At 43.6% G+C, this 20,711-nt stretch overlaps 1 protein-coding gene across 13 annotated transcripts in view; it reads right to left on the reverse strand.

Moving 5' to 3' along the window:
- LOC118207587 (pleckstrin homology domain-containing family A member 6-like) overlaps nt 1-20,711 on the reverse strand; it is a 63,288-nt gene that overhangs the window by 9,209 nt on the left and 33,368 nt on the right. For 7 of the 13 annotated variants that reach the window (XM_035381336.1, XM_035381329.1, XM_035381335.1 and 4 more), the window contains exons 2-18: nt 19,714-19,797; nt 15,199-15,325; nt 14,816-14,920; nt 14,479-14,551; nt 12,567-12,667; nt 6,262-6,434; nt 5,231-5,671; nt 4,444-4,924; nt 4,042-4,122; nt 3,582-3,635; nt 3,412-3,477; nt 2,538-2,618; nt 2,258-2,407; nt 1,877-1,972; nt 1,388-1,499; nt 900-1,039; nt 310-471 (exon numbers count right to left, since the gene is read on the reverse strand). In XM_035381336.1, the coding sequence (XP_035237227.1) occupies nt 310-471; nt 900-1,039; nt 1,388-1,499; nt 1,877-1,972; nt 2,258-2,407; nt 2,538-2,618; nt 3,412-3,477; nt 3,582-3,635; nt 4,042-4,122; nt 4,444-4,924; nt 5,231-5,671; nt 6,262-6,434; nt 12,567-12,667; nt 14,479-14,551; nt 14,816-14,920; nt 15,199-15,309 (2,427 nt within the window). In that variant the 5' untranslated portion in view covers nt 15,310-15,325; nt 19,714-19,797. Of the gene's footprint in view, nt 1-309; nt 472-899; nt 1,040-1,387; nt 1,500-1,876; nt 1,973-2,257; nt 2,408-2,537; nt 2,619-3,411; nt 3,478-3,581; nt 3,636-4,041; nt 4,123-4,443; nt 4,925-5,230; nt 5,672-6,261; nt 6,435-7,842; nt 10,194-12,566; nt 12,668-14,478; nt 14,552-14,815; nt 14,921-15,198; nt 15,326-19,713; nt 19,798-20,711 lie in introns of those variants that run through there. The other 6 variants (XM_035381328.1, XM_035381331.1, XM_035381337.1 and 3 more) reach the window with 6 other exon arrangements.

The following is a 20,711-nucleotide window of genomic DNA, read 5'->3' on the forward strand; positions in this document are numbered from 1 at the left end:
ATTTTTACGTTTCCCTTGGATTCCCTGGAATGTCCCTTGTTTGCATTTTCCCTGGAACATTTGCAGGTCTGAAGTCTGAAATATTGATCACCCTTTAAAGTGATTGACTGTATCAAAAATGAGGTAATGATGACATCAGTGAGTTTTGGGATGAGTTTCAAGGGAAATCCTTAGAGAAGGAGGAGTGAAGGTTGGGTGGGACAGTTTGGGACAGTCATTTTGTGGCTTGTGTATGGAGGGATGGCAATGAAGTCTCCTGGGGGTGGAGGGAGAGGTGCTGCCTGAAATCCCCTTCCTCTGAGATGGTACCTGTCTGCGCCGGGCCTCTTCCTCTTCCTCATAGTCTTCCTCCATGCGACAGAGCCAGGAGCTCCTGTCCAAGCTCATGTGAGAGGTGGATAGAGGGAAGGGGGGAGGGGACTCCAGTGGGAGGTAGGATTTGGGAAGTGGGGGCCGTGGGGGACTGATATCCTGAGGTAGAAAGTGAGAGAGGGAAGGAAAGAGTAAGAAAAGGGAAGTAAGAAAAGAGACAGAAGAGAGAGTGGGGTAGTTGAGCCAAGCAGAGAGGCACAGAAAGTTAGGGGGGGGGGGGCAGGTGCAGAAATCTCTCCCATCAGAAACCATACATCACTCAAACATCTGATGCTGCAAGCTTAGCCCTCAAAATAGGTACATATGCAGCAAACAACCCTAATAGTTATCACCACCATGACACCAATAAAGACCCTCAGAGTTGCAAGTATGGGGGTGAAAGGTCACAGCTTGGATGATGTACAGACATTTTTCTCTGATGCAGTGGTGGGGCAAATTCAGAGTTTGGAGAGGTTGGGGGACAGGGGACAGCTGCAGAGGGGTATGGTATTGGGGCAGGTTTCCCAGAAAGCGGGCACAACGCTCACCTCCATGCCCACCTGCTTGGGGGGCGAGTCATGTGACCCAGAGACTGGCGAGAAGGGGCTGAGAGGACTGGTGAGGCTGGTAGAGCTGAGGGGGCTGGCAGGACTGTTTGTGCTGAAGGAACCTGAAGCCAAGCTGGCCACTGTGGGGCGAGAGGAGGAGGGGATGTGACCGATCCTCTGCTATACCCCACACATTGGATTACATTAAGAGGGGGGAGAAGGAGGGTACAGTAGGTGACCAGTTCTCTGCACGGCATGCACAATACATTACATTATGTTTATTCAGCGGACACTCTTATTCAGAATGCATTAGTGTACAGGAGAACATGTCTAGTAACATTCCATTCCCAGATCAACAAGTGTAAGTGCAACATCAAAAAAAGCACCAAATGTGTTTTAACTTAATGTGTCAGTACTGATGGATGTGGCTGTGTCAGTACTTATGTGTGTCACTGTATCAGTACTTCCCTGTGTCATATTGTCAGTACCTCTGTGTGTGGCTGTGTCAGTGCCTCTGGATGGATTGTTCTTGTGTAGGCCCTCCAGCACATCCTGAATTTTCCAGAACTCCTTCTGGAAGTGTCTGTGGACCACCTCGTTCTTCCCAGAGGACAGAGGGCAAATATTTAGTTAAGAGTTGAAAGGTCAGAGTCAGAGTTTTCAACAGCATGTGAGGTCCAGAGAAATCAGGTAATTCATCATTAGATTAAAACCCAAGTAAATCATCAGCATTATGATGGTGAGGCCAATATCTTCGTTATACATTCACAGACGTCAAACTGTGTTTCACTGATGAGGATCACTATATGATATTGGACATAGCATTTTAAACATCAGTATTACCATCCTAAATCCAACAATACATATCTGGATGAATGAAAGAGGTCAGTCTGTCTTGTTCAAAAGCACAAGCCAGGCCGGTCACAGGAAGGTAGAGTGACTGCTGGGTCCAAAAGGAGGAAAGCAGCCTTGCTCACCTGCCCGCCAGCGTTTAGCTGCTCCCAGAGGTCACCGTGGATGGTGTTCACCTCGTCCTCCAGCACTTCAAACTCCATCCTTGTGGTAGTCAAAGCCTGAGGACAGTGTATGAGAATGGTTAGACTGTGGTAATTCTGAGATCCAGATATCTTTTATGCCCCCCTCCCTATACTGTAAAATTCTGAGCTATCGCTGTCTAAACACCTAAAGAGGACAGAGAATGGCACTCAGAATGATGAAAGGGTTCATATTAAGGCTATTTCAATGGCCTTCAAAATGCCCCATCCACCCACTCACTCATCCCTATGCCCCCCCGATCCTGGGCCCCTCCCATTCTGGGCCCCTCTCTCCACACCCCAGCCCCATCCCCCATATCTTACACTGGAAGCCTGAGAGAGCTCCCCTCGGATATTGATGAGTTGGTTCTGCAGGGTCTCCTTCTTCAGGTGGAGCTTATCGGCCAGCGCCGGCTGCCCACGGTACACCTCCAGCTCCTGGTGGGTGGCCACCAGACTGGCTTCCAGGTTGTCCTTAGATGCAGGACACACAGAGACTCAGAGGTGCTTGTAATAGGAAATGTGGCAGTTTGTCATGGGGTGGTCTGACCCTCAGTTGAAGGGCCATTGGCGAGTGGGGGTGTAGGTTGCTTTTAGGGGCTACCTTTTCAACTCGCAGCCGCTGGACCAGAACCTCCTGCTCCTTCAGGAGACGGTTCTGCTCACAGAGGCGACCCAAGAGGCTCTGTAGAGGGAGAGAGAGAGTTCTTTCATTTGAATTCAATTAAAGCTGAATATGAGTAAAAGCAGCTGAAAACAATTACTAAACCTCTTTAGCAGCAGTGGGCATGCACAGAATCATTCCGCTCCTTCACAATAACACAAGGACAAAAGGGGCAAAAATGAACTGTGGCAAAGGGAAGGCCTTATTCACCATTATTCAGAGCATCTGTCAGTCCTACAGTGTGTGTTTGTTACTTCAGACACCCCATGGGAGCAGACTATCAGCCAATGGTGACTGAGTGAGCCAGAGGACAGCACAGATGGCAGTGCTCCTCATACTGTATATTCACAGAGTTATCACGCTGTGGGAGATGACATGCTGTCAGGAATGAGCCAGGAATATGTGGTTCAACTGCAGTTGAAAGGGTCACTGTATTTCTTGCACACATTATAAAATGAATGCTCATTTTCAGTTTGTGGAATATCCTCTATTCTTTATATTCTTATTAAAATCATGAGGTAATGAGCCAACAGTGCAGCAGAAACTCTTTACAGCCCCTGACCTCTTTCTACACACCATAAAATACACCTCAGTTTCTCACTGCAGATGACCTGGTCCTGCAGCCACCCACTGAATGCAGGTCACATCAGAATCGTACTCTAATACCACCAGAAGAACAAGAATCAAGGTTTTACTTTACAGTTATGATTGTTGTTGAGGTGCAGTTGGGTCACTTCATGTTTAGCTTTAAAGACAGGGAGCTAAGAAACAATTCACTTTTTCTTATTTTATTTAGGGCACATCTGGTTCTTACATCGATATCTATCTCACCCAACGCAGGGGGAAGGTCTGTGTAGACATCATGGAATGGTGCCACCTGCTGGTAGAAAAATTAAAGACTCTGTATTTATTTGTCCCTCCAGCCGTCTGTCAATCGACAGCTGTCCTGACCATGTACTGCTGGTGATGGGAAGATGGTAATACCTGTTGCTCCAGGTAGTCCAGGTTTCTCTGTAGCTGCAGGTGTGTCATGTCATCCTGAAACAAACAATACCAATGATGGAGAGAGAAAGAAAAGGGGGAGAGGATAGAGAAAGAGAGAGAGAGAGAGAGAGTGCAAGTTAAAATACATGCTTCATGCTGTACCTATATGTCATTTCTATACATAGTCACAAGGTGGCAGTGTGAAGAAGTGTACCAGAAGTTTGCAAAATACAAAACCAAACATGCAACAGTAAAAATATCTTGAAGTGTGTTTGAAATATAGTTTCAAATACATTCACATTTTATTGAGAATCACATTACACTGCAGTACTGTGTATGAAATGTGCTATACAAACAAAGATTGCTTGATTGATTGATTGATTGATTGATGAAGGGCAAATATATTTTCATGTAATAATCAGCATTTAAATGTATTTAATAAATGTGTTGAAGCACATACCATGTTGTCATGGAGGGAGCCAGGGTAGTTATAATGGTACAGTCCGGAGCTCATAGAATGGCTGTCTCGATGAAATTCATACTAAAACAGAAAACAGAATCTGAGAGTGCTGGGAGTAAAAAAGAACAATGTAATACATAACCATCGTAACACTGTAGAACTATAACAATGTAACAGTGTAACAGTATAAGAATGTAACAGTGTAGCAGTATAACAATGTGACCGTATAACTATTTGGGTAACAGTGGTAATAGTATGACAATATAGGGTAACAGTGTAATAGTATGAGAATACTATTACAGGTAACAGTGTAATAGTATGAGAATATAGCAGTGTAGCAAGCATAGCATGGATAAAATAAGGATTAAGTCTTATGTATTGCGAAGATATTTATGTGGGTACCTTGGGTGAGCTGACAGACCTCCTGAGGCCGTAGACAGAGGGGTCAGTGTAGATCATGTCGTCGCGGTCGCGTTCGAAGCGTGCGCTGGGGGAGCGTATGGGGGAGTAGGGTGTCTGGGGGGAGGAAGAGGAGGGGGATCGGGGTACGGAGCGCGAGCGAGGCTGCATGCTCAACCGCTGCATGCCTCTCTGTGTCTGTGCCAGCTGGCCATAGTACCCCCCGGGGTGCTGGGGGTGGGGCGGGGGGCCCCACGGGGACACCCGGGGGTACAGGGGCCCATCCCGCAGAGACCGCCGCTTGTCTTCCGGCGCGGTCCAGTGGGGAGGGAGGCGGTCAAACCCCCCCGAAACAGAGCAGATGCTGTCGGGGCGCATGCCGCCCGGGGTGTATAGGGCATAATCTTCAACGTAGCGAGGACCCCCATAAACGCCATAGCAGTCTGAGGGGACTCCCCGATTTACTGCATAGTACTGAGAGGGGCTGGAGAAGGAGAGAAAGAGGGAATAAAAAATAGAAATGGATAGAGGGAGAGGGGGGGTGAGAGAAAGATGAGAGAGAAAAATAGAGGAAGAGAGACAGGGGAATGAGTGTGACAATGACAGGATGGGATGAAGAGAAAGTAAAAGAGAGAAAATGGAAAGCAGTTAATTTTCTTTAGTTCCAGCTCACATGGTTTTCTTGTAAAAGGCATGGAAGTGTAAGAAACTGGTTCATTTAGAATGTCCTCTATGGAAACACACTAAGCCTGAAATAGAACCTGAGGCATTCGGAGTCCCTCCCCCTTACCTATGCAGGTCCTCTTGTGCGGGCACGCCCCTTCGCTGGTTGACCCACTGCTGGAGCTGTGTCATGGAGTTCTGCCTCTGCACCACCCTGTCAGAGACTGGGTGGGGTGCAGGAGCGAACCCCCTGTGCAGGTACGCATTTTCACGCTGCATCCGGGCCTCCCACTGGTCCCGTGACTCTTGGGGCTGGTAGACGCCGTAGCCACCCCATCCGTTGGGCTGGGGAGCTCCGCCTCTATCCCTGCCCCTCTCCCCACTCCGCCCATCCATGTCCGAGGCTGGGGCCGACGCAGGTGGTTCCTGCTCCGCCTTGCCGACGCCCCTCTTGCCCTCCCGGAGCTCCGTTCCCCGCCCGTCACCCTCCCCCCGCTGATGTGGTTCTGCTCTCCTGGTGGCTGTGGCATTGTTCAGTCCTGTTGGTGGGATGTTCTCCATATTGTTCCTGCAAAAGGCAGCAATTTGCATGCTCAATATCTGTATCCATCGTATTCTGTGTGTGTGTATGTTTATACGGGTGTGTGTGAGTACCTCTGTATAAGTGTGCTTATACACAGACCTATATGTGAGTACCTGTGCGCAGGTGTGTGTACAGGTTTGTGTGAGTATCTCTATGCTGGTGTGTGTGTGGATACATTCATGCTGGTGAGTGTGTGTGTGAGGACCTCTATGCTGGTTTGTGTGCGTGTGTGAGTACCTGTATGCAGATGTGTGTGTACAGGTGCGTGTAAGCACCTCTGTGCAGGCGTGCATGTGTGTACAGGGGTCTATGTGAGTACCTCTATGAAGGTAGGTGTGTGTGTGTATGTGTGTGTGTATTCAGGTGTTGGTGTTACTATCTCTGTGTAGGTGTATGTGTGTATACAGTTGTCAGTGTTAGTACCTCTGAGCAGGTGTGTGCGTGTGAATACAGGTGTCAGTGTTAGTACCTCTGAGCAGGTGTGTGTGTGTGTGTGTGTGTGAATACAGGTGTCAGTGTTAGTATTTCTGTGCTGGTGTGTGTGTGTGTGTGTATACAGGCGTCTGTGTGAGTACCTCTGAGCTGGTGTGATGGTCATGCGGGCTGCGTCACTCATAACCTTCAGCCAGGCCTCCTGCTCCTCTGGACCCTCAGAACTGAAGTAGTATGTACGGATCCCAGCGTGCTCCACCTGCAGGCAGAATGCTGAACTACTGTTACTGTCCTCCTCGTCCACTTCACTGAATACCTGAGACAGAGAGAGAGGGAGAGAGTAGGACAGAAAGGGGGGGGGGGGGGGGGGCAGAGCAAGAGGGTGAAAAATAGAGAGAAGATAGGGATAGAGAGGGAGAGGGTGGCAGAGAGAGACAGAAAAAATTGATTTTAGTGTTACCTCGCATTTTTCATTCCAGTAAAGCTGGTTGTAATTGAATTAATTTGAATTCGACTTAATATCGAAGAATATGACTTAAAGAGACAGGCACAAAGATGCTGATGCCCACACACAGCTGAGAGGACAAGCAGCTGAAAACAATGACCAAACATCTTTCACAGCAGCAGCAGGCATGCACAGAATCATTCCGCTCCTTCACAATAACATAAGGAGAAAGGGGCATAAATTAACTGTGGCATAGGGAAGGCCTTATTCACCATTAATCAGAGCATCTGTCAATCCTACAGTGTGTGTCTGTTACTTCAGACACCCCATGGGAGCAGACTATCAGCCAATGGTGACTGAGTGAGCCAGAGGACAGCACAGATGGCAGTGCTCCTCATATATTCACAGAGTTATCACGCTGTGGGAGATGACATGCTGTCAGGAATGAGCCAGGAATGTGTAACAGTGCAACAGTGGTACTGCAGAGCAAAGGGTCACTGTATTTGTTGCAAATTGCATGCATTTTAACATGAATGCTCACTTTCAATTTGTGGAATACCCTCTATTATTTCTATTCCATATATATAATTTAATAATTTAATTGAAAGGCAAGTAAAAACAGGTTAGCATAATGCACAAAGATCAATTCAAGTGCATGTCTGAGTGTGTGTGGTACTCTATGCATGTGCAATCCCTAAGAATGTTTTTGTTTCAGCTTATAAAGTCTGTGAAATTCCACCACCATTGTGCTTTGCAGAAAAATTGAGGAGCAACACTGTTAACACACAAAGTCAAACTCATGAAGCAGTCCTGGAGTCATGAAGCAGGGGGTGAAATAAAAAACAATATTGTCTCCAATTTTTAGATTTTTTCTGCATGTTTATGTCTGCATAATGACATATTTAAGATTTCATAAGAAATAAAATGTCAGGTCTTGGCTTCCTTTGTAATATTACGATGATGCAATCTTTTTTTTTCTATCACACTGAATAGCTACATGATACAATGACATAATGGTTTAGGTATTCCATGTACTAGTGTACACCGATAGCCTATGTATTGTGTTACAGTGGGTACTGAAAAATAATACTGTCAAAAAATTACCCTGAGGTGGGGACCTCAGATATCCTATGGGGCTGAAGCTGATTTAAAGTTTTGGAAACCCCTGGCATGTTGGTCATGGCTAGATGTTGGGGACAGATGTATGGATGGACAATGAGCACAGCCCATGGCTATAAACACATGCTGCATGCAGAGGAGAGAGAGAGACAGGCACTACCTACAATACGGGAGCTCATCAGGGATCTCAAACAGGCAAAGTGAAGGACAGCCTCACTCAGGGGTCCTCAGAGACAAGAGTGAACAGGACAGAATGACACAGGTCAAAGGGTCAGAGGTTGCCGGGTAACAGTGGAGGTGCTGATACTGAATTCTTCTCTAGGCCTTTCACATCGCATATGGCAGTTGAATTATTAAAGATTAAAAAATGTTTTTTTTTCCATTCTATTCATTGGAACGTAATGCACTAAAAAGTGCACTAAATTCACTAAAACCTTCATATCCTGTAACAAAAAAGAGTTGCTAATACAGTAACATTAGAGATTCTGAGTTTTTCATTTGCTGGTGGTGTCTACCTGTCGACAGGTTACTGCATTAAATTACAATCACTTAGCCGGTTCTCTTATCCAAAGTGATGAGCGATACAGCTTACATGATCCATAGCATTAATCTGTTTCCTTAGCTGAGAGAGAAAGCTTTAAAGATTTGTTGCTAGTATCAACATTTCTGAGTCGCAATACTCTTGTCTACTTTCACTTTCACCCACAAGGGGGAAACATCACAACAAATAATTCTGTAAAGCTTAGGTTCAGCCAGTGCAGTAGCTATAATTTATGTGAATAAAAATGAAAGCCCGATGCATTACAGGGTAATTATCAACCCCACTTGATGAAGCAGAAACATAAATAAAGGCTGCTTGCTTTGATGTAGATGATACCTTCAGATGCTGCAAGAACCAAATACAGCATTCTTTTTTCTTTTAAAACACACACACACAGCAGCATTTAGAATGAAAGCCACTTTGCATAATAACATGAAGTAGACATATTCATCATACGCAGACTCTAGACATATGCCTCAGAGAAGCAATGGAACAGAGCCACAGAGCTGTTGCTACAGTAACACAGTGTGCAGTTCCAGGGAAAGCGATCAACAAACCTACCTGCCGGCCATCTTGCATCAGGCATAATAATAAGCCAAGCCCACGGGATAACTTACATGATATTTTTCATTGTTTAAATGTTGGCTGGGAGCTCTGCTTGGCCTGGGAATAATTCAAATGATTTATTCCTAAAATAAATATGCACACTCATTTTTTTCCTGAAATAGAAATTTCCGTTTGAAATATGAGAGGAGTTTGTTATAAGTCTTTGGTAGAAGAATACAATGAAAAAAGTAGACACATACTGAGATTAAAAAAAACGCTGTGTGCTGTTTGCTTGTAGTTTGTGAAAAACTGGTTTTGCCTGATCATGGTCAAACAACACATTGTACCATAATCCTTGGGGCCAGTTTTTTTATTTTATTGTTTGTACATTCACTATCTTGTGAAAACAGCTCTGTGGTGTGGGGTTCTAGTTTTTGGGACCATCCCAAAACAGGAATTCCATGGTTATTTATGGAGGACAACAAAGGCCTGACCAACTCCCTTGTGGAGTTTTCTAAAATTTGAATGGACTGCTGTCAGGTACTTTCTAAATTCCTAAACATTGGGACTGAAAAATCTTTCTGCTTGCTCAAACAGAGCTGTCATATATCCTAGACATTTGTCCTAATACAATCCCCTCCCCCATGCAAGTCTTTGATAAAGGGCTTCTTAAGTAGCAATCCTTTAGAGGAGAGGAACACAAAGAACAGCTACCCAGTATGTGGTGGTATGCCACAGCCCAGTGGGACAGTAAGTGGGAGTAAACTCCCATATTGAAATGGTGCTTTCTTCTTGTTCTTGTTCTTCTTCTTCTTATCATGATTAAAAAAATAATAATAATGGCCCCTGCCTCTAGCTAAGGAACCTACTGTACAACTGCAATGTACAAGGTCACATGAGACAGTCTACTCACTCCTGGTGAACTAACTACAGCCTACAACATTGTCAAGCTAATGAAGTATATTTGAATTTGAATTTGACTTAAACCCCAGAGGAACATCGGCTTGTCCACCGAAGACTTAAATCCCTGTAGAACTCACAGAGCATATTAGAATAAAGCCTATTATATTATTTTTAAATTATTGTCGTTAAATTATACCTTTTGCACTGTTCCCAGGTAAATAGTTTCTATTTTCATTTTCCAAGATGCATTAAAATGAAAATATAATATATATAAAAAATGTCCAAAGAGAAAGAGGTGGGAAGAGAGCAGTTTGCTGCTTGCTCCAATGTAGGATGGCCAGATGTGTCCAGTGGCCGACCAATGCCCCCTTCCCTCTCAGGGAAATACCAGGGTAATTCAGAGAGGAGAAGGTCCACAGCACAGAAAGCTTAAGGTGTGTGTGATGGAAGCAGTAAGAAAAAAACAACCCCCCCCACACACACACACGCACACACACACACACACACACACAGGCACTCGTATGCACACGCACACACACACACACACACACACACACACACACACACACACACGCATGCACACGTTACAAATAGACTTGAGATGATACGTCCCCTGGGGCACTCGGGCTTCCGAAGGGCAGACTCACTGATCCGAAAGTGCCACACACACAGCAGGCAAAGACTTGATTCTGATTTCTTGTGATAGCTGTGCTGAGACACTGCACAGCGCATGCCTGGGTAGATAAATACACCCCCAGGAGCAAAACAACGGCTGATATTTGAAAATGTAAGAGTGTCTAGCCTTTTTTGTTATGAGTGATAGTCGCCTCCACGTGTACTCCAGGTGCAGTTCTCTCTGCAGTAGGGTAACTGTCAATGTTAGAACTGTCCGGGTATCAGCCAGATAATGCAGTAGGTGGGGAAAACACAGGCCGAAGGCTAAGAGACGCTAAAATTACTGGTGTGGTCAGAACAGCAAACTGACTTGTTGGATATTGCAACCCCCCTCCCATGAAGACTCATGGGAGGGGGGGTTGAACTCAGAATACTATCATAAATAGTGTAGTACAAGCGGGAATAAAACTTCTGTCTTACATAACCGCAGTGCTACGCTTCTTAGCTAGAGACATGATTCATTTATGATAGAAAACTGCAAGGACCCCAGACACAGGAAGGAGGGTGGGCACAAATAAGCTCATATTATGACATCAGTGGATGACATCGTCCATTAAGGACACCTAGCTGGAATGAGCTCATCTACCTCAGAAAAAGGATCACTTACTGCTGATTTACACATACTGCTGATTCTCTTGCCCCTGCTGCTATACACTGAGCTATTGTGTGGCATGTTACCTGTGGAGGTGAGTAGGAGGTAGTCTAATTACCTGGAAAAAAACTAAGCAAGCGTAATAACCAAATATTCAGGTACAGTTACAAGTCACCAAACCAGATGTGAAGCGTTAGCTGTGGCTGCTTGCTCTGAGGTATGGTGATAGATCTGCCACGGTGCACACAAAAAAACAACAGAGACTAGATCAGTCAGCACCAGTGAAAGGGCTGCCAGAACAGTACAATGCCACACCAGATACTGTACAGATGCTGTAAGGATAGGGCAGCTGGAGACCTAAAGCCAGCCAATCACCAGCCAGATTAATACAATATATACAAGGACTTCATAAAGCATGCATAATGCATGCCTTTGTGAGCATGATATTGTCTGTGAGTCATTCATATGCTGTTGCAGTTGTATAGTGTCTCACAGAGTAACTTAGCAAGTGCTATTTAAAGAAACAGTGCAAAAAAGACAGCAGACATTCTGAAAATATCTAAAATCAATCACTAAAATGATCACATTAGGAGGCACATACACAAAACCAATTCAATGCCCCCCAATGAGGCGAAGAGCATTTTGACTTCTGTAGATCCTTCAAAGCTAAGAAGCTTTCATAATTCAGGCCAACCCAATCACCTTCCACAAAAATGGATGGCATTTTCTTGCATTATTCTGATTTATTCACATTATTATTTGCATTATTCCAGAGCATGAAAAGTCACATTGAGATTCTTTTTGTGGAGGAGCATAGCACGTCTCTCTGTTCTCCAATAGACTTTTTCTCATTGGCCAGTTTGAACTGACAGGTGTTTGGATGTGCTGTGGGTGACGCTACGCTGGAGCCCATGCAAACATGTGAGGACCTGAGAGGAATGCCCTAACCCTCCCTTCTACCCTGGGGGCAATAAGACAACCCAAAAGGGCAACAACCTGCCAAACTCATCACCAAATACAGCTGGCCCCCTTCAGCTCAGCACACCTCCTCTGCCCCACCCCACCCTCATTTCCCACTTCCACAGCACACAACATCACATAAATATTCTTTATAATGAATGAAACATATTATCATAATGACCCCACTGCACTGCTATGCTAAGGCTATCTGAAGCCATATCAGATCAAGCAAAGGAACAGGAGGCTGTGTTAGACAGTACCATGAAAGCAAGAGACAATTATGGATCACCCAGAGCTTGTAAACATTTACGATTCTGCTTCATGATTGAATAAGCTGGACGTGCCGTGGGGACCAATAGGAGGGGGAGCAGGTGGATGAGAGATGGCAAACAAATAATCCTTGTCATCTGTGCATTGCCTTTAGAATTTGTTTTAATAACTCATCACTGGTCAAAAATCATATTAATCTGACAATTATTATACTGCCTATCCAATTCCCTTCTCTCCATATGTTAACATGGACACTGGAAACACAGTGGCTGCATTTCTATAGCATTATCATCATCCCATTCCCTGCAGACAGTCTTGTAGCAGTGCACACCAGTGCCACCGAAGCCAACCCCCCCCCATCCCGCAGCACGCCCGGGTGTTTTTCACTGCCACTAACCTTAAAGGCGTACTTGCGGCTGATGCTGTCTGAGGGCTGCACTGGTCCAATCCGAAAACCAAGGAGAGGCAGGCTCCCAAGGACCGCCTCCTCTTTATCGTCTGGAATGGGGGGGGGGGGGGAAACAAAAATGAAATATGAATCAAAATAACAGAAAAGCGAGATCCCAGTGTCCAGATCCGAGGCGGACACAAAGTGCGAAGAGGGAAGAGCAGCTTCAGATTCCCGCTAACAGTCCTGTGACGTGGAGTAACAGCGTAAGACAAACTTGAGGCAGTCCGCCAGCGTGTCAAATAACAGATTCCCATTACCTGTATTCCAAAACCTAACAACAAATGAAAAAAGAGAAAAATACTGCAAAAAAGTTAAAGAAAATCAATAATAAAATTGAAAGAAACGTACTCCCGGCGTGTGAATAATGGAATGGCCCCTGAAAGATTTCAGTGATCCGGAGTGATCCAGCGTAACTCCAGTTCAGCGTGACACAGCTTTGTTGGTGTGGATCAGCTGGGGTCTGGCTCTGCGAATCCTAGGCTCCTCTGAAAGCATGCTGTCTGTTGGCTGAGTGCGCATGCGCACGCGCGTGTGTGTGTGTGTGTGTGCGTGTGTGTGAAAGCAGACTTACTGAGCTGGAGAGAAGGGGAGAGCCGTGTTCAGCTAAGCTGAAAGATACAGCAGTAACCAGCCCTCACAGTTCCTCATGGCTGGAATCCAAGCAGTGGCCTCCAGCCAACAGCACCTGCCTAATCCACCAATAGGAGGCTGCGCTCCCAACTTCAGGTGGAGACAGACGCATGCACATGCGCACGCACATGCACACACACTCGCTTATTGTTTCTTTCAGAAGAATGAATAACAGTGCTCTTCTGCTGCAGCACAGTCTTTCAGTGCTCAGAGAGATCTCCCAGGGCTGTCTCAACTTGTCTGTTTGGTTTACTGCATGGACAAATGTTTGATCAAAAAGTAACAAAACCATGACAACGGCACTGGTGGCTGAGGTCTGAAAACACATGGAAGGAGACCTTTACATGGGCTGAGAGAGACTGGCTGTAAATTTATAAATTCTTGCTTTTGTTTAACACAGTATGTATAAAACTGCAGTACTGCATATGGAAGTGGACTTCACTAAAAAAGAAAATTTAGATAAGATTTCACTCAACCCAATTTGAAAAAAAGATTGGATGGACTTCCAATAATTTGTTTAATTACAGCCAAAGGAGGCTATTTTAAGGAAAATTGTGCCTAAGATTATTTAAAGTAAATAATCAAAACTCATCAATGAGTAAAACTCTATAAAATATGCCGCTATCCTTTTCAGTTCTTAGTTAAACCATAAATCTCTTTCAAAACACCACTGATTCTCTTTTCTGTGGCATAACACAGTGATGGGCTTTGTGAAATCCCAAATCTCCAAATACTTTTGGGAAAGTTACATGTCATAAATAAGGGATTAAAACCAATCAAAATAATTCTGCTTTCTTGTGTTTCAGCAATGTGGATTTATATGCCATAACATACTAAAGGACTTTTTCTATCCACATGTCTGTAAACAACCATGTCACATGCTACATTTGTAAAAACAATAGTAAAACTGTCTGTTATACTGTTTTACTTACGTTCCCTCTTTCTCTTATGCAAGTTCAGAACAATATTTTCATTTTGGCAATGACTGAAAGTACATGTATTCAAATGGATATTAAAATGCAATAATCCATGCAAAATATTGGTACTTTGCAAGGGTAAAAATGTTCTTTTTATATTTCACACAATTTTGCAACTGGTGTGCAAAGAAAAAAAAAAAGACTTAAACAACCATTAAATAATGTAGAAATGCTAATGCTGTACATAAGCCTATAATCTGAATATATTAAACTGAAATATGATCGCTTTCGGCAAGGGGAAAGAGACACACCTTTGTAGTAGAAGAGGCAGCGGTCGGTCAGTACAAACCAGCGCTTGTTCCACTGCTTGACTCCATTGCTGGCCTTAGGCAGAAAGAAAAAAATCCAGGTAACAGGGATACACACACACAGATCACATTACAGAACTAGAGAAAGAAACCAGTTGGAATATTATCTTTGTAATTAGGTATGGTATTTAATGGTATTTAAAGTGGCAGCCCCACTTTGGGCATTTTCTCCAGTTCAGTAGTCATACAGATTAGTGGGGATTTTACCTGTCTATAAGGACTGCTCTGATTGGTCTCACTGGTCTGTTGTGTGGCCATACAGGTGTATGGGAGTCCATACCTGTTTGTAGAGCCAGCCTTGCTTGGTGACCTCAGCTGTGGGGTTTCTGCGCATGGAGTTGGACCGTTTCCCGAAGGTGGCAGCCTTTCTGGTCGAACGAGGGGTCTGGAGGGGAATCATAACATATTTATTGTGGATAATCCAAATCAATGCAATTCAGCTGCACATACTGGCTTCAGCGATTGGCAAATAACTTGTATCTGTTATAACCTAACAGATTATTGTATAGCAGCTTAACTATTTTCTCAGAATCTGTAGAATTGCACAAATTATAAAATGTACATTTGTTATATATTTAGGAGGAGGGGTATTGCAGTGTGAGAGTATTTTAGTTAGGGGGCATAGCATTGTGACAGTGTCATAAAGGAGAACTTAGTACTAACCTGGCTGCTGACTTGAGTCTCTGGAGGCAGGTCAGACACCATGGTGAGGTTGTTAGAGTTGACGTCGCTGGCAAAGCTCACAAATCTTTTCCCAGTGGCTTTAGTGCTCATGTCCGGACTGGAGCTCCTGTGCAGGCATACAGAGAGTTAGAGAGGCTCTGCTAGAGAAATTTTGTCAGACATGGGCCCTGGCAACATGAAGACAAAGAACATGATACTGAGGACATAAGGGTAGCATACTTGTTAAGGAATGGGACAGGTTTAGCTCAGCTCATAATTTAGGCCCGTCTAAATTCTGTCCAGGAAAAACCCTATTGCATTTTATAACTATCTAGTACAGACCACAAAATTTCTCTCTCATTTTTCAAAGTTTATAGTACTAACAAACTTGGTACTATACATCAGCAGCTTTAGGTACTATGAAATTAATTTTCAAGAGGTAATCCCATCACTGGTGATTGAAAATGCTCTACGGAGCTTTGTGTACAGAAATCAAAATTGTAACATTACTAAAGAATTCCAGAAGCGGAAGGTAGCTAACCTTTTCAAACTTTTGTGGATCAATATAGGCTAACACAGAAAACTATGGCAACTCACGAAGGACAGACAGTGACTGCACTGCATTGTACAAGAGCTTGAGTCAAACCATCAGTTTATAACAAAATGAGAGAAATAAAATTTAGTTTAAAAAAAACTGTGGAGCTGTACGTCCTCCTCTGCCCCCTGATAACCTATGGATGGAAATAACTTATGCTTGTGGGTTAGACTCCCAATAAACTGTGGATGTGACATAAAAAATGTATACATCATAAGAATGACCTGTATCTATAGTTGTGAACTGCTAGCCATATAGGGCGGCATGGGGCCCATCTGGGGCCTTTCTGTGTGGAGTTTGCATGTTCTCCCTGTGTCCACACGGAGTTCTTCTCACAGACAAGCAGGTTAGGCTAATTGGAGGGGCTAATCTGTCCATGGTTATGACTGTGTGAGTCAAGGGTGTATTGTGTGTGTGCCTTGTGATGGATTGACCTGTCTAGGGAGTATTCCTGCCTTTTTCCCAATGGAGGCTGGGATAGGCTCCTTGAGGATGGATAGATAACAGATGGATATGTATTCCAAATTTTTAAAACATTTGTGTAAGCATTTCAAATGTCATATTTTTTTCATAAACTACAAAATATGTGCTCTTAATAATAAAAAAAATTAGCTGTAAGTTCTGTTGATGTTAAAATGTTAGAAAGAAAGAATGTGTGCGTGTGGGTGTATATGTGCGTGTGGGTGCCTGTGTGAGTGTGTTTGTGTGTATGCACAGACTGAAGGATAGCACATTGGATGGCATTAAAGATACAGAATTAGTGGGGGAACATTGAAAGGGCAACAGCCGTTAACTGAAAAGCAGGAGGTTTTTTATTACCCAGCTTAATTTAAACAGCTCCTGTTCAATAATATATTTATGCATTAATGTGTCAAACAATTTTTAAAAATGTTTGTACATGAAATGCAAATGTTTGTAATGCCAATGACATAATTTTATATTCAATAAAAATTAATTATAAACAGAAAGCAACAGCAAGACATATAAACAGAGACAGCAGGAGAAAGAGAAAGATCCTTCTGCAGGGATGATGCATGCATCTGCATTCTTATCTGACACGGTCCTGTATCCTTACAGAGGTGATTTTGAAACAAACCTGGAATCTGATGGGGAAACCAAAGAGGTGCCAAGGACAGCAGACTCTGTTTATAGTCACAGCATGTCTGTTTGCTTTCTGCTGTTTCATCAGAATTCTCAACTGTAGCAGTACAGCATAATTTAATTTAACCTAATGTAATAGTGGTGTAATCCAATACTGAATATAACATAATATTGCAGGAATGATTTAATGCTATTCTTTTGATGCAGGAACTCATGAGGCAATACAATACCTGTACCTGCTGATAATGGAGGGAGACCACTGCCTGATATTGCTTATATTACTTTCATTCTGTAATAACAGTCTGTATGAGAATTGCAGTTAGTGGGATGTGTGATCTGTGATTTGTGTAAAATAAGAGTGAGGTTTGTGGTTTCAGAGGATAGTACTTTTGTGTAGTTTGTGGTATCAGCTGAGAGTGGTTTTGAGGGATGTGGACTCTGATTTGTGTGGTTTGTGGTTTCAGAGGACAGTGGTTTGTGAGGGGCGCGGCTCAGAAAGGAGGAGTCTGAAAGAATAGATCTGGGCTGGATGACCCTCCTGGTTCTCAGTAGTAAATCACTCTCTTTCTCAGGTTGCATGGACCATCTCTAAAAGATACTGATCTGCTCAACAACAAGATGGATGAATTTACCAATAACTGCAATGAATGGGACATTTCATTATATATACTGTATATTTTTATTTCTAATTTCAACATTATATTGGAAATTATATTGCATTTAAATAACTTTTGTGTCCCATAAAAATAATCAATTATCTGTCATATTTTCATTGTGATTCTCAAGTGATTTTGTTAAAAAATTTCTTTCCTTGTACCTCTTTAAAAGGCTGAAAATATGTGGCCCTGTTATAATGAAAGGCATACTTAAACTGCATGTGTTGGACAGCACAGTGACTCTCTGACTCCCACAGGCATTCTTAACTTCTCATAGCGTTAGTGTGTGTAAGGAGCATGCATGCATGTACAGTGTGTGTTTGTGTGTGCATGTACAGTGTGTGTTTGTGTGCATGAGCATGTGTGTATGTGTGTATGTGTGTGTGTGTGTGAGGACTCCTGAATAGCTAACCATGTCCCAGTTTCAGTTGTTTACCCTGGCAGTCAGAGGGGGTGACAGTTTCTGTATGACATCACTCAGCCTGATAGCAGAATAGTGGCGCTGATGTTGACAGCACAGAGTCTGCCAGACGCAGATCTGTGTGTGTCCCAGTGAAACTGAGCATAGAGCTCAAACTGTGACTCATAACACCATAAAGCGTAAAGTACAAGAGAAAAGTACAGATTCCCTGCAAATTATAGCATCTCACTACACACAAGAAAAACTATGATTGTATATGAAATAAGAAAATGAAAAATACATTCAGACAGTATGTGCACGTATGTATATATAAAGCATAATTTAGGTCATCCTGTTCTATGACTTGTTAACTCACAGCATTCTATTCTGACATTGAGCACAGTGTCCTTAGATTTTCTCCCCAGTAAGTGAGGGTCATTATGATGATTATTATTAGCTTTTGCATTGTCCTTTAAGAAAACACTGGGCAGCTGATGACTCATCCTTTTAAGGCACTGCTTTAGTGCACGAGCCTTGTGTAGCCTTGTGTAGGGTTCAGGCCATATCAGGGCAAAACACAATTCAAGCTAGCTTTGCCCATGGATGGAGGATTCCAGTCAGCCAGACTGACAGAGTTTCATTGAGCACTCACGACCTTCGCTCTTCCAGCGAGCACCTGCCAATCCTCCTATTGAGTTCGCATGAAGTGTCTTCCTCCAACTCATATCTGTGCAAGCCATCTTGCAAGCTGCGGTCTGATGGGAAGTGACAGCTGAAATGTTTTGAAGGAGAGTCTGCTTGCCTGTGCCTTCCCAGATTGATAGTAGAGTCAGCGCATGGCAACAGTGAGTGCTGATGAACTCAATTGGACATTTCAAAATTAGGGAGAAAAAGCATTTGAAAATGTTTTATGAAAGCCCTGTGTGCAGGTTTTGTGCAGCCAAACAAATTCAACACTTGTGTATCCTCAGATAAAGCTGTCCCAGGATTCCATCAGCTCTAGCACAAGACAACTGGGGAAGACCCCAAAGATATTCTATTAACTGACCAGATATTCAGCTCCTGCATTCCTTCTACACTCTGCATTTCTGAGCCTAGGAACTTCCAGGTGGTATCAGGAGGACCTGGCTCTGTGTTAGTTTCTGTTCAAGCCATGGATGTTCTCCAAGTATGTGGACAGATATAATATCTGTGATGGTCTATGAAGCTCTGTTGGGGGGTTTTAGTACTGTACAGTACTGTAAAGCAGTGCCAAGGAAACACCCAATATTTAAATTATGCCAGTGTTCCCAGCCAATCCAAAGTCTGCTTTGGGCCTTCAGAGAGTACTGTAAAATGCCGTAGCCCACTATCCGTTCTGGGTAATAAACTCTGAAGAAGGTCACCTCGATGACTGAAAGTTGGCAGCTGTTCTTCACTCCGCGATTATACATTTTGTGCAAGGGTGCTTTTACATGCCTCTGCAGGTAGGGTGGAATTAATTCACTGTTTATTTTATGCAATACCTACAGTATGAGTCCACCAACCAGCCTCTTTATGGTATTGTGTGAATTATGCCTGTTCTTTGTGACAAGATTACAGTATTTGAGGAGCCTTCTGCAGCAACAAATTTGCTGATCTCTCCTATTTTTCAGTTCCACCTAGATATGTGGCTCCATGATATGGTATGATGCCTAATATGACATTTGTCTCATAATCTAATTGCAGAGATGCAACATCTGTCTCCAGTGATTGTCAGCCACCAGTAAGTTATGGTTACTCACGGCAAATGTGTCTGCGTTCTTTTGATCTCCACCAGGTGATTCCGGATCACTGGGTGCCCATTTGTTCCATTGTGGTCATTTTGACTGAAAAGAAAGGCGGAGAGTGAGGACATGGACATAGTCTTCTACAAAGCAAACAAATAAAACCAAGTAAGAACAATATATAAATGAATATGCTCATTTTAAATTGAAGAAATTAGCTGGAAGCATGAATTTTCGTACACCTTGTTGTGTCCAGGTGTTCAGTAAAGACAAATGACTAGTAAACCAAAACAAAAGACTGAACCGGATCTCCAGCCAGTCTCACAGAATTTATTGTGTCACATTCAGTCTATTTAACTTTCAAGTCAAGCTCGACCAAGATAAAGGGCAATAGACAAACGCATTGCTTCTGGGTTTTATAGCAGATACAATGAAGTTGGTGATGTTGGCAGGATGTCCGCTGTGCAGGAGTTCTTTCAGAGCAAAAGATGGAGTCCACTTTTTGTGAATGCCATTTTGGCCCCTTTGGAGAGTATCTGAAGCCCTGTAGTCTTGTCCACTGCTGACAGACAGAGACAAGTGTTTGTACACTGGCTCTAATCACCCCATATGGATTTTACAAGATCTGTGGTGTGACTGAGGAAGCTCACTTTCCTCACTGTGTGAAGCAAAGCATGCTGGGGTACATTAATCTGCATTTCACACGGGCTTTGGGAGAGAGGGAAAAAGAGAAATGGCACAGAGGGAGGAGTTTGCATCCATACAGGCCAGTACAGAGTCCTGTTTACCTGCGGGGGAGAGAGGAGATCACACCCCCCTCCCCCCACAATCAACCTTTTCACCCATCTGTTGAAACATAAGAGTGAGCACTGACACATGCAAAAATATTTTCCTCCCACTGTCAGACAACATCAACTTTCAGTCACGTAAGACCATGATGCGGTAAACAGGTCTTTGCAGTATGACTCAATAGCCCGAGGCCACGGACTCTCAGTGTGGCATCTGAAACATGATTT

The sequence above is a fragment of the Anguilla anguilla genome, chromosome 11 (assembly GCF_013347855.1).
Source record: "Anguilla anguilla isolate fAngAng1 chromosome 11, fAngAng1.pri, whole genome shotgun sequence".
Taxonomy (NCBI): domain Eukaryota; kingdom Metazoa; phylum Chordata; class Actinopteri; order Anguilliformes; family Anguillidae; genus Anguilla; species Anguilla anguilla.